Source organism: Nyctereutes procyonoides, unplaced genomic scaffold (genome assembly GCF_905146905.1).
Source record: "Nyctereutes procyonoides isolate TBG_1078 unplaced genomic scaffold, NYPRO_anot_genome, whole genome shotgun sequence".
Classification (NCBI taxonomy): domain Eukaryota; kingdom Metazoa; phylum Chordata; class Mammalia; order Carnivora; family Canidae; genus Nyctereutes; species Nyctereutes procyonoides.
The window spans coordinates 48,539,386-48,550,886 of NW_026575131.1; the positions used below are offsets into that span (position 1 = coordinate 48,539,386).

At 56.2% G+C, this 11,501-nt stretch overlaps 1 protein-coding gene across 2 annotated transcripts; it reads left to right on the top strand.

The window, feature by feature from the left end:
- The first annotated feature begins 2,515 nt into the window (after positions 1 to 2,515).
- PALM3 (paralemmin 3) lies at positions 2,516 to 11,413 on the top strand. 2 transcript variants are annotated; one of them, XM_055344009.1, is made up of 7 exons: positions 2,516 to 2,663; positions 5,517 to 5,586; positions 6,583 to 6,663; positions 7,249 to 7,376; positions 7,529 to 7,613; positions 9,145 to 9,190; positions 9,306 to 11,413. In XM_055344009.1, the coding sequence occupies exons 1-7, from the start codon at positions 2,623 to 2,625 to the stop codon at positions 11,126 to 11,128; spliced, it is 2,274 nt and encodes a 757-aa protein (XP_055199984.1). In that variant the 5' UTR covers positions 2,516 to 2,622; the 3' UTR covers positions 11,129 to 11,413. The 2 variants fall into 2 exon arrangements, with proteins under 2 accessions (XP_055199984.1, XP_055199985.1); XM_055344010.1 differs by having other exon boundaries at positions 5,538 to 5,586.
- The last annotated feature ends 88 nt before the right edge of the window (positions 11,414 to 11,501 follow it).

Here is an 11,501-nt window from a genome sequence, read left to right on the forward strand (position 1 = left end):
AGGCTGCCTGGGTGCCACAGTTGGTTGAGCTTCCGACTCTTGATCTTGGCTCAAATCCTGATCTCAGAGTTGTGAGATCGAGCCCCACATTGGCCTCTATGCTCAGTGTGGAGCCTGCTTGGGATTCTCTTTCCCTCTCCCTCTGCCCCTCTTGGTTGGGCTCTCACAGCACTCTCTAAAATAAATAAATAAATCTTTAAAAAAAAATACATCCTCTCCTCCAAAAGGTATAAACAACCCAAATGTCCATCAACACATGAATAGATAAACAAAATGTGGTAGATCCATACAATGGAATATCATTCAGGGGTGCCTGGTTGGCCCAGTGGGTAGAGCATGTGACTCTTGATCTCAGGATTGTGAGTTTGAGCCCCACATTGAGTATAGAGATTACTTAAAAAAAAAATAAAATCTTAGGAAAAAAAAGGAACATTATTCAGCCATAAAAAGAGTAAAATACTGACACACACTACATTGTGGATGGATCTTAAAAACATGCTGAGTTGGGGCGCCTGGGTAGCTCAGTCTGTTGAGCATCGGGCTTCAGCTCAGGTCATGATCCCAGGGTCGTGGGAATGAGTCCCATCATCTTGGGGCCCTGGGAATGAGCCCACCACCTCCCTGCTCAGCAGGGAGTCTGCTTCTCCCTCTCCTACCCCTCCCCCTGCTTATACTCTCACTCACGTGGCTCAGTCTCAAGTCTTAAAAAGAACATTACGCTGAATGAAAGAAGTCAGACATACAAAAGGCCACATAGTATATAATTCCATTTATTTATTTAAGATTTTATATTTATTTATTTGAGAAAGAGAGAAAGAGCAGGAGCAGGGATAGGGGGAGAGGGAGAAGCAGGCTGGCTTCCCATTGAGCAGGGAGCCCCACATGCGGCTAGATCCTAGGACCCTGAGATTATGACCTGAGCCAAAGGCAGACACTCCACCAACTGAACCACCCAGGCATTCCTATGATTCCATTTATATGAAATGTGTGGAATAGGTAAATCTACAGGGACAGATTGGTGGTTGCCAGGGGCTGGGGGAGAGGGAATTAGAAGTGATTGTGATGGGCACGGGGTCTCCTTTCGGGGTGATGGAGATATTCTGGCTCCAGACAGAGGTGATGGTTGCACAATACTGTGAATGTGTTAAATGCCACTAATGGTAAATTTTATGTGTATTTTACCACAATTAAAAACTAATAATAAAAAAAATAAGTTCTCTCCTCCTGTCATGGCAAATGTACTTTCAGGATGACTTAGAAGGCCAGGTTCAAATGAAAACATTTTGAATCCCTAGGAGTTTTGTATGAGAATGTGGGACTCAGGGAAACCCCAGCTCTCAGCCTGGCCCCCTTTACTCCCCAACTTATCTCTCTCCTGCATAGCAGAGAGCCTTGTGCCTGTACCTGGGGACCCTGTGCCATGTGTCCAGGCTTTATTCTCACCCCTCTGCCCATAGCTGCCCTTGACCGCTTCTCAGGCTGGAGATCGTGGGGTGAGGCACACCCTGGCCGCAAGGTCTGCATTCAGGAGGTACATAGGCCTTATCTTGAGCTCAGGACCATGTGGGCAGGGAATTCTGAAGTCTGAGTACACTGAGTAGGTAGGACCTAATAGAGAAGGGAGGAGTTAGGGAGGCACTTTCCCTCTGTCACATGGGGAGGGTCCTAGCTGGAGTGTGTCCTTTAGGGCAGGGGGCTGAGGGCAACATCCCTTCTCACTGAGGCTCATGTCAAATTGTGCAGCATGACCAGGACTGCACTGGGGGAAGGTGGGGGCTGTGGGAGATGAGCCTGGAAGATAGGAGGTGATTTCCCCAAATGACAAAGGGTAAATGAGGCATGCTGGTACCTGAAAAATGGGGTGCTGGCCCTTTAAGAACAGGACTGGGCGGCTTTAACAGGGACCCTCAAGATTTGGGTAGAAGTTCTCTGGACCTTCCTCAACACTACCCCACCCTGTTATAGCATCTAAGAGGTGTCAGGGTCCTGGAGGCCACTTGATTTGATTCTCCCATTTCACAAAAGGGCAAACCAAGGCCTAGAAACCTTGGGGCAAGTCATCCACAGTTAGCCAGGGGCCAGGCCTCCTGGTTCACGTGGTACTCAGCCTCTGGTCTTCAGGATCCCTTAGCTGGATCAGTCCCTCCCTCCCTGCCCCAGAGCCAGGGTCCAAGGAGGGAGGGCAGTAGTATGTAAGAATACCCCAAGCGTGTGATGTGCCACGACGGTCACATGTTGGTGACCTTGGTGGGCAGCTGGACTTGAGGCATCTGCGGTGCCAAGTGCGGGTGCCGTTCCCTGGAGGGCGGTCAGCGACTCAACATTCCCGCCCACACACTGCACCATGCATGTGAGAGTGTGTTTGCTGCGAGGCAGCCAAGTGCAGCAACGAGGCCAGTGGCTGGTAAATAATTTATCAGGACAGCTGATAGTACCTCCCCAGAAGTGCCCGCCAGCCCCCAGCCCCCCTTGCTGCTGCTCCTCGTGCTCTGCCTCCTGCCTCCTGGCCCAAACCAGCTGGACCAGCTCTCCCGGTGCCCTCCTGCAGCACCCCCCTCCCCACCAGCCAAGTCACAGCCTCCTGGGCACCTTCAAGATCTGAAGGTGGGCTTCTGGACAGAGATGGCCCTGCAGAGCCAGATGTGGTCTCTGGCCGCACCCATGTAAGTATCCAGGGGGGTGGGGAGGCTGGTGGGCAGGGCCTGGGAGGGGCTCGGAGGTCACTGGCCTTTCTGCAGGGGTGAGAGCCCCAGCTGGCCTCTCCTAAGGGGACTGGGGGAATGGAAAGAGGTCGGCAGCCAATCCTGCAAGCTCTTCATGTCCCTTTCCCCAGAGAGTCAGGGGGTAGACGCAGACCCTCACCTCCTTTTTACGGGGATATTCTGTAGGGCAGTGGGTCAGGCTTCAAGCTCAAAGTCCAGCCTGGGGGTGGGATTGTGACTGGGTGGGGAGCCGGAAAGGCCAGGGTCCCTTGCTCCCTGCGCTTTGCCTCTAGAAACACCCCCCAGTGTCCAGGGTGAGAAGAAGTGCTTGAGATACAACAGAAAAAGTTAAGAGCTCCCAAACTGGGCAAGATGATGGCAAAATCGGAACCATCACCCACTTTAATGAAATGGCTACCAACTGTTCCTGGTGACAACAGGCCATGGCCACTAACACTGTTCTTGCAGAGTTGGAGATAAACAGTATCAAACAGGGTGTACAGGGGATTTTAATATTCAAAGATTGAGGGCATTTCAAAGGAAGAGGATGGAGGGGCTCCAGAGGTTTGTAAAGAGTTCTGGAGAAAGAAGAGCCCCCCCCCCAGGGACCCCAATTTGGTTCCTCACTCTTTTGGGTCCCTGTTGCATTATTCACCAACTACAAACCTGGTTGCCTAGCAATGGGAACCCGATCCCCTCCCCCCCCCAGCAAGGAAGAGGCAGGGAGATTACATCTTGGGAATGGGACAGCAGAGGAGGGACTTTAGCCCTCCCTCAAGGGCAAACTTATTAGCAGGCATCTTAGCTTCCTTTGGGACACCTTGCAGAGCATGACTTCAGCACCCTGGCCCAGCTGAAATCGGTCCCCCAGGCTGATCTCTGGCCTCCCGGCTGCCAAGAAAAGGGTGCCTGGACTCCCTTCTTCCCTGTGGTGTTCCCAGTATATTGGGCCTGAGAGTCCTGAGTTCTGATCTCCTGACTCAGTGACCTTAGATGAGTCTTTTCACCACTTCTAGGAGCCTCATTTTCTCCATCCATAAAGTAGGGACAGTACTACTTGCCTCCCAGGGTCATTGGGAAGATTAAATGAGTTACCATAGGCAAAGCATTTAACAGGGCCTGGCACATGGTATGCAACGGCTGATAATGGTTGGCTGACTTTATTCCATCAACTCAGCAAAGAGTGGACTACAGTGTCTCAAGTTCAGGGCCGGGAGGGAGAGGCAGAGGTGGCTGTGAGAGCGTAGCGGAAGCCGTGTAGAGCACTTAGAGCACTATAGATAGTAAGCACTGCATTATTATGTCTTTATGGAGTGGCCAGGGAAGATCTGTGAGGCCCCAGCAGAGTCTGGGCAATGAGGCTAATGCTCACCCAATAGAGTTAGTGCTCAAATTAATAAATGTTTGAGGGCTTGCCCTATGCCCTCCCTGGGCTAAGTGTCAGGGACAGCAAGCAAATAGATACATCCTTCTAGATACTGGCCCATGAAGCACCTGTACATAGTGGGCACTCAGTGCACATCTGTGATGATAGGTTCATGTGACAACGACTGTCCCCTAAGGAAGCCCAGAAGGGGTGGCGCTGTAGGCTGGGAAGCAGGGATCCTGGGGTGCTGCAAGGATATCCAAGATGGGGGGAATCTTGAGTTAAACCTTAAACAGCAAGACCCCTCTGCCTCCTCCCAGCTCAGAGTCCAATGCTAGGCTACATGACCTAGTACCTTTGCTCCCGGGGAGAGAAGTTGACAGGTAGCTCCAGAGTTTCCATGGCAATGGCATGTGTGCATTGTGGGATGGGCACTTCTGTCCCCACACTCTCCCATCCCCCAGTGCCTTATGTCCAGAGAGAGTGTGGAATTGGAAAGAGACACAGCATGTTAGGGGCCTGGCAGGATTGGAGAGTCTCTGTAGGACAGCTTGGGAATGGTTCTTATAATTTTTTTAAAGATTTTATTTATTTATTTATTTATTTATTTATTTATTTATTTATTTATTTATTTATGAGAGAGAGAGAGAGAGAGAGAGAGAGAGAGAGAGAGAGAGGCAGAGACACAGGAGGAGGGAGAAGCAGGCTCCATGCTGGGAGCCTGACATGGGACTCGATCCCTGGACTCCAGGATCATGCCCTGGGCCAAAGGCAGGTGCCAAACCACTGAGCCACCCAGGGATCCCCTGGTTCTTATAATTAACCATAAACATTATTAACTATAGGAATTACTAAAGTTATTAATAATCAATGACACTGAGATGCTTGGGTGACTCAGCGGTTGAGTATCTGCCTTCGGCTCAGGGTTTGATCCCTGGGTCCTGGGATCAAGGCCCACATCAGGCTCCCTGCATGGAGCTTGCATCTCCCTCTGCCTAGATCTCTCTCTCTCTCTGTGTGTGTCTCTCATGAATAAATAAATAAAATCTTTGAAAATAATAATAATAAATGACACTACTGTTTTTGGATCACTATGTCCTATTTTTTTCCTGCATGGATATTTTCCTTGCAAGGGCACCTCTCTGCAAGGTGAGGATCAAGCTCTCCCAGCCCACTTTACATATGAGGAAACTGAGGCTCACAGAGGTGATGTCAGGCCTAGGAAGGGCTTTAGAGCAACTTGTCATGGTCTCTTCTCTCCCTGCCCCGCACCCCACCTCCCCAGGTCCTGGGCCCTCTACCCCAACTTCTTTCAGCTGCAAAGGAGAAATGGAGGAAAATGCTGGGCTTTGGTTGGTTTCCAAGCAGCTCAGGGATCTTGGCTCAGAGAGGGGCATTCAGGAGGTGGCCTGAGGCGGGGTCCGAGCGCTGGGAGACCCCCTCCGCAGTCTCTGCCCTCTCCCCCACAGGCCCATGGCCGAGAGCTCCCTCTACCGGCAGCGGCTAGAGGTCATCGCTGTAAGTGAAGTCCTCCCAGCGCGCTCGGCCCGGCGTCCTGGGCGCTCCTAGTCTCGCCTTTGGGCTCTTCTTCGCCTCTTTTTCAATCTGGGGAGCAGGCCTAACGCTATGAAATGGGGGGAGGGGAGAGGGGGGCGGGCAGCAGCCTCAGCTGCAGCTTTGCCCGGGACGCCCCACCTAAATCCTCAGGGCCCTCTGCTCCCCAGTTCCTCTGTCTGGTCACCACTACCCCCCGGAAAGGCGCGGCTGTGTACTCCGCACTTCCAGAATCCACATCCGATGCTCTGTTCTTGAACCCGGTCTCTCAAACATCCTATGTGTGAACCCCATCTCTCAGACCCCCATCTCCGGATCCTCATCTCACTCCGTGAACACCCCTATGTCTCTCATCTTCCGCTTCTTTCACTCCCATCTTTCTGGACCCCATCTCTGCACCCTGGTCTCTCTGAACCCCCATCCTCCTGACCCCCACATCTGTACCCCATCCCTCTGAACCCACCATCTCACTAACTCCCATCGCTCGGCCCTCGGCTTCTGCACCTCCGTCTCTCCGGACCTTCATCTCCACGCCCCGGTCTCTCCAGACGCCCACGACGGCACCTCTCCGGACCCCCCCCCATCTGATGTCCATATCTGGACCCCTTGTCTCTGAATCCCCTCTCTGTAACCCCATATCTCAGACGCCCCCAGCTCTGTCCCCCTTGGGGACCCCCCTCCAAGGCCCCGCCCCCCACCCTTCCCCGGACCCCCACGCGGCTGGGGCGAGGCCTCCGCAGCCTCCCGGGCGCGGCCGGCCCCGCCCCCGCCGCCCCCGCCGCCCCGCCCCCGCCCGCTGCTGAGTCAGCGCCTCCGCCGCCCCCTCCCCGCCCGGGGCCCCGACGTGCGCTCCGCCGCCCCGCCCGGCTCGCAGCCCCGGGAGCCCCGCGAGCCCCCGCGGAGGAGGGGAGGCGGCGGCCCCGCCCGGCCCGCGGGCAGCTCCGGGTCCTCTGTGCGCAGGAGAAGCGGCGGCTGCAGGAGGAGATCCGCGCCGCGCGCCGGGAGCTGGAGGAGGAGAAACTGCGCGTGGAGCGGCTCAAGGTGGGGCGCGGCCAGGGGCGTCTGCCCGGCCTGGGCAATCAAGTGGGGGTGTCAACGAGAGCCGGTTTGGGGGGAACCACAGGACCGTTGGACCATTGTCCTATTTGGAGGGAGGCTGGGGGCATGGGTTCCCGCTGGGGGGGGGGGCGATTTTCCTCTCCTTGGGAGAGTGGGTGGTGGTGGAGGTGGTGATGATGGTGGTGATGGGGACATTTGTACCACCTTTGGAAAGAGTATGGGGACAGTGAAGATGTTTGCCCAGCTTTCCGGCAGGGAGAGGCCAATAGAGACATCGATTTCACCTTCCAGGGTGCCTATCCTGTTCTGGAAGGGGTGGGGAGATGATGGGTGTTTTGTTCCAGGCTGTTAGAGCTATGGGCTGGTAATGGGGTGTCTGGACCCCCTGGCAGTATTGGGGGAACACAATGAGGGCATGTATCATATCCCAACCTGCAGGAGAAATGTCTGTCCCCTTCGGGTGGCTTTGGGCAATAAGAAATCTTCCCAGCCTAGGGGATTAGGAGGGGACCCTCCATGGGGTGGGGTGGTCAGTATGCACAGCCAGAGCTACCTTCCCGTGCCCAGAGGAAGACTCTCCGAGAGCGCTGGCTAATGGACGGGGCCACTGAGGGGCCGGAGCAGCAGGAGGACCCCCAGTCACCTGAGGGCCAGGCTCAGGCTCGAATCCGGAACTTGGAAGACAGCTTGTTCACGTGAGTTGGGTCCCTGCCTGCTGGCTTTGCCAGCCTGGCTAGGCCAGGTCCCCAGGTCCACTCCAGGGAAGTGGGAAATTGAAGGGGGCCTGGGGTGGGGGAGGGCATTGAGCCTGGGGGCCTGGCTCCCAGCAGCCTCCTTTCTTCCTCAGACTCCAATCCCAGCTGCAGCTGTTGCAAAGTGCATCCACAGGTGCCCAGCACAAGTCCTCAGGCAGGCCCACCTGGCGCAGACAGGTGAGGAGCTCAGAGAGTCAATGGGGGGTGGGAGGGAGGAGGCCTGAAGGGACAAAGACAGGATTTCTCCAAGTCCAGTTTAACCACTGAGTGCTCTGCTATTTCTTTGCTCTGTGGTCTTGGACAAGTCCCTTTCCTTGTTCCAGCTAGAAACAAGCATGAGGAAGAGTTTTGATACATGATTGCTAATGTGGCCAGAGAGAGGAATGTGCTGGGGAAGTGTGAGGGAGTGCTCTTGGAATTGGGCCTCCAAACAGGGAACCGAGCACGAGATGTTTTTGTGATCTGGGGTTTCCACATGGGTTTTTGTCTCAGTGGCACCTTTATTATGATATAATGCACATGCTACGCCAACACACAGGCTTCTTGACAACCAGGACAACTTCACATTAAAATCTGGCTCTCCGGGTTGCCCCTGAAATCTGAAGATCTGGCAACATTTGTGCCTGGCCACAGTGAGGTGCAGCTTTTCCGCGGTCCCCTGTTCTCCCCGATGTGTTATCTTAGCTCCCAGGTGCCCATTGCAGAGCACAGAGGGAGAGGAGACCTGTTAATGGATGTGGATGTTTAGTATAGGCCAGGAGTTCTTTGCTAGAGAGGCACAGAGCATGCAAGGCATGATTCCTGGCCCAGGGGAGCTCACCCTCCAAGAACAAGTCTGTGATCGGGGAGCCCTGGGCAGAGAAGGAGCATAGAGAGATCGCCTGAGTGAGGTTGGGGGCGAAGGCTTCCTGGAGACGGTGCCATCTATATGGGATCTGGGCAGGAACCAGGAAAGAGTGGAAAGGGAATTCCAGGCAGAAGAAAACAACCTACGTAAAGGCCCCGGAGGCTGGAAAGAGGGTAAGATCAGAGAACTGTGAGGAGGAGATCCCTGGGGCTTGGCTGTCCCCTGCTCCCCTGCCTGAGCCTACTTTCATACTCTTCCCTCCCTCCACTCCAGCTACACTGATCCTCTTTTCCAGTCCTTGAACTTGTGTAGCTCATCGTGGCCCCAGGGCTCTTACACTTTCCCCTCTGCCTGGAATGCCCATACCTACCTCTTGACTCAAGGCCAGCTCTTCGTACCCTTCAGGTCTCTGTTCAGTGTCACTTCCTTGAGAGGCCCTCCTGCCCCCCCCACCACCTCCCAGGCACTCTCTAGCCCCTCCTCCTGCTTTTTGTTTTTTTTTTTTTTGCCATAGTCTTTCTCACTCCCTTACTGTTACGTATTTCTTTGTGTTTCTGTTTATACGTCACCCTCCTGGAATGTTAGGTTCCCACGGCCAAAGTAAGTGTCCCTTGGCCACAGCAACCTCAGTAGCTGACAGAGTAGGTCCCCGATACAGAGCTGTTGGCTCGTGGACATGGTATCGATTAAGCAGCTACTATGGGCAGAGCAGAGGGCGGTAGGTGAAGAAGGCTGAGGGTTTGGTTCTGAACATGATGGGGGGGGGCACTGAGGGTGTTTGAGCAGGGAGGGTACCCACGTGCAGGGAGGCTGGAGGTGGAGACATCGGCTGGCCTGACCTTGTTTCTGCCATCCCTGCAGGGTCACCGCCCATTCTCCCAGCCGACCGTGGAGACAGATCCCACAGGTGGGTGTTTGTGCTCTGGGTCTGGAGGGTCCCAAGAAGAGGGCCCTGAATGTGGGGGGCCAGAATCTCACTCTGTCACCCCGTTTCCTCTCCTTTCCTCTTCTGACTCCCCAAGACTACGCTGATCTGAACAAGAGAGCCTCCCTACCAGCCGGACTGGTGGACGCATCCCCAGAGGCCCCCTCTGAGCCCAGAGATGAGACCGGCAGGGCTCCTCCAGCCCTGAGGCTGTCCCTTGGGGCACCAGGGGCCTCCTCAGAAGCCAATGGCCCCTACCCTGGACCCAGCCTCCCTCCAGAGCAGAAGCCTCGCCAGGGGCTGGCAGCCTCCGAGGGGGGCGTGGGTGAGGCCAAAGGGGGTGTGGTGAAGGTGGTATGGGAGAGGCTGAGGGCCACAGAGGACTGTACCATGGAGGCCACGGGCCCGGAGCTGGAGGCTAAGGTAGAGGAGATGGTGATGGAAGCCATTGGGGACAGGCAGGAAGCTGGCTGCCCAGAGCGCCCATCCTGGGTGAGGGAGGACAGGGGCATCGTGGAGGTGGTCTGGGAGGGGGTGGGGGGGCCAGAGAGCAGCCACTCAGAGGCCACAGGGGAGGTGGGCAGGGGCCTGAAGGCTGCACAGATCAGCTCACCTAGCCTTCAGGTGAGACCAGAGGGGGCAGCTCCTGGGGAGGGTGTTCCCAGGGGCAGCCCTGATGGTGATGGGCCAGGGGGCTCTGGAGGAGAGGAGGGCTCTTTCATTTGGGTAGAGAAGGTGACCCTCAGCGAGGAGTGGGAGGAGCTGGTGGTGGAGGGATCGGAAGGGCCAAGGGTGTGGGGAAGGGGGGGAGGCCCCCAGAGTCCCCAGGGGGCCGAGAGGGGGGTAGGGGAGGAGGCCTGGGAGGCAGGGAGCAGCAGAGTAGAAGGACCCGTGGGTGCAGGGAGGAGCGAGGGAAAGGTGGGGGCAGAGCAGGAGGAAGCAGGGAGGGAAGGAAGCGAGGACTCCCCGGAGCCAGAGAGGAGAGGGGATGAGGAGAAGCTGGGGCTGGAGAGGGAGGCAGTTGAGGAACGATTGGCAACACCAGGAAAGACAGTTGAGGGACCTTGGAGGGCAGAGAGGGAAAGAGGCGAGGAGCCACCGCCAGCAGAGCAGAAAGGTGAGAGAGGGCTAGAGGCCGAGGAGGAACATGAGGAACCGTTGGGAGGGGAGCAGGAAGGAGATGAAGAGAAACTAGAGGCAACTGAAGAACCGTTGGTGATGGAGAGAAAGGAAGGTGAGGAATCACTGGAGGCAGAGAAAACAGGAGGTGAGAAGCCACTGGAGGCCGAGAGAGGAGGAGGTGAGTCACTGAAGGCAGAGAAAGGAGGTGAGGCATCACTGGAGGCTGAGAGAGGAGGTGAGGCACCACTGGAGGCTGAGGGAACAGGAGGTGAGGAGCCATTGGAGGCTGAGAAAGGAGGAGGTGAGACTCCATTGGAGGCTGAGAAAGGAGGAGGTGAGGAGTCCCTGGAGGCAGAGAAGACTGAAGCGGTTAAGGAAGATCTGAGTCCAGAAGAGCAGGGAGAGTCTGGGGGAGGACAGGAATGTCAGGCAGAGGAGGTGAGTGAGGCAGGGGCTTCCCTGGGGGCGAAGGAAGACTCAAGGCCAGAAAAGGAAGAACCACAGCCCCAGGAGAAGCAGGAAGGCTCCCTGGAGGAGGAATCTGTAAGGCCCCGAACCCCTGTTGAGAGCCAGGGCCCCTTGGGGGACCCCACCCCGCTCCTGGCAGAGACCCCAGCTCCAGAGCAGCCTGCCGAGTGCCAGCCACTGCTTCAGGCAGAAGGGCCCAGGGCCAACCCTAGGGCCCGGCCCGTGCCCACCTATGCACCTGCCCGGCAGCCCGAGCCATCTGCCCCTCCAGAGGGTGAAGAGGCAAGCGGCCCCAAGCAAAAGACGTGCCAGTGTTGTGCGGTCATGTGAGCCCACACCCTCCACCCCACATCCAGCTCCTCTCACAGCTACCTCGGCCTCTTGGCATCCAGCAGCGGGTCCTGGGCACAGACAGGGCACCCCCGGACTGGCTGTGGCACCTGGGAGCCAGCTGGCCCGCACGTCCACCTGGGCTTTCGGACGCTTCCCACTGCCTGTGACCCCGGCCCCCTTTGACAACAAAGCCTTTATACTTGAAAATAAAACGTTCAAGCAACCGGATAGTTTGAGTGTGTGTGGTGTTCGCACAGAACCACCTGACCATCTCCCGGTGGGACAGCAGAGGCTCGACTCTGCCACAATCAAAGATGGACTTGGTGTGAGTCCAGACACGGCTGCTGTAAGAGGTACCCAAGCCACAGTA

Coding starts and splice junctions, on each gene's coding strand:
- PALM3 (XM_055344009.1), top strand. CDS start 2,623: ATGGCCCTGCAGAGCCAGATGTGGTCTCTGGCCGCACCCAT. Junction 7,377..7,528: donor TTGGAAGACAGCTTGTTCAC/GTGAGTTGGGTC, acceptor TTTCTTCCTCAG/ACTCCAATCCCAGCTGCAGC. Junction 9,191..9,305: donor CGTGGAGACAGATCCCACAG/GTGGGTGTTTGT, acceptor TGACTCCCCAAG/ACTACGCTGATCTGAACAAG.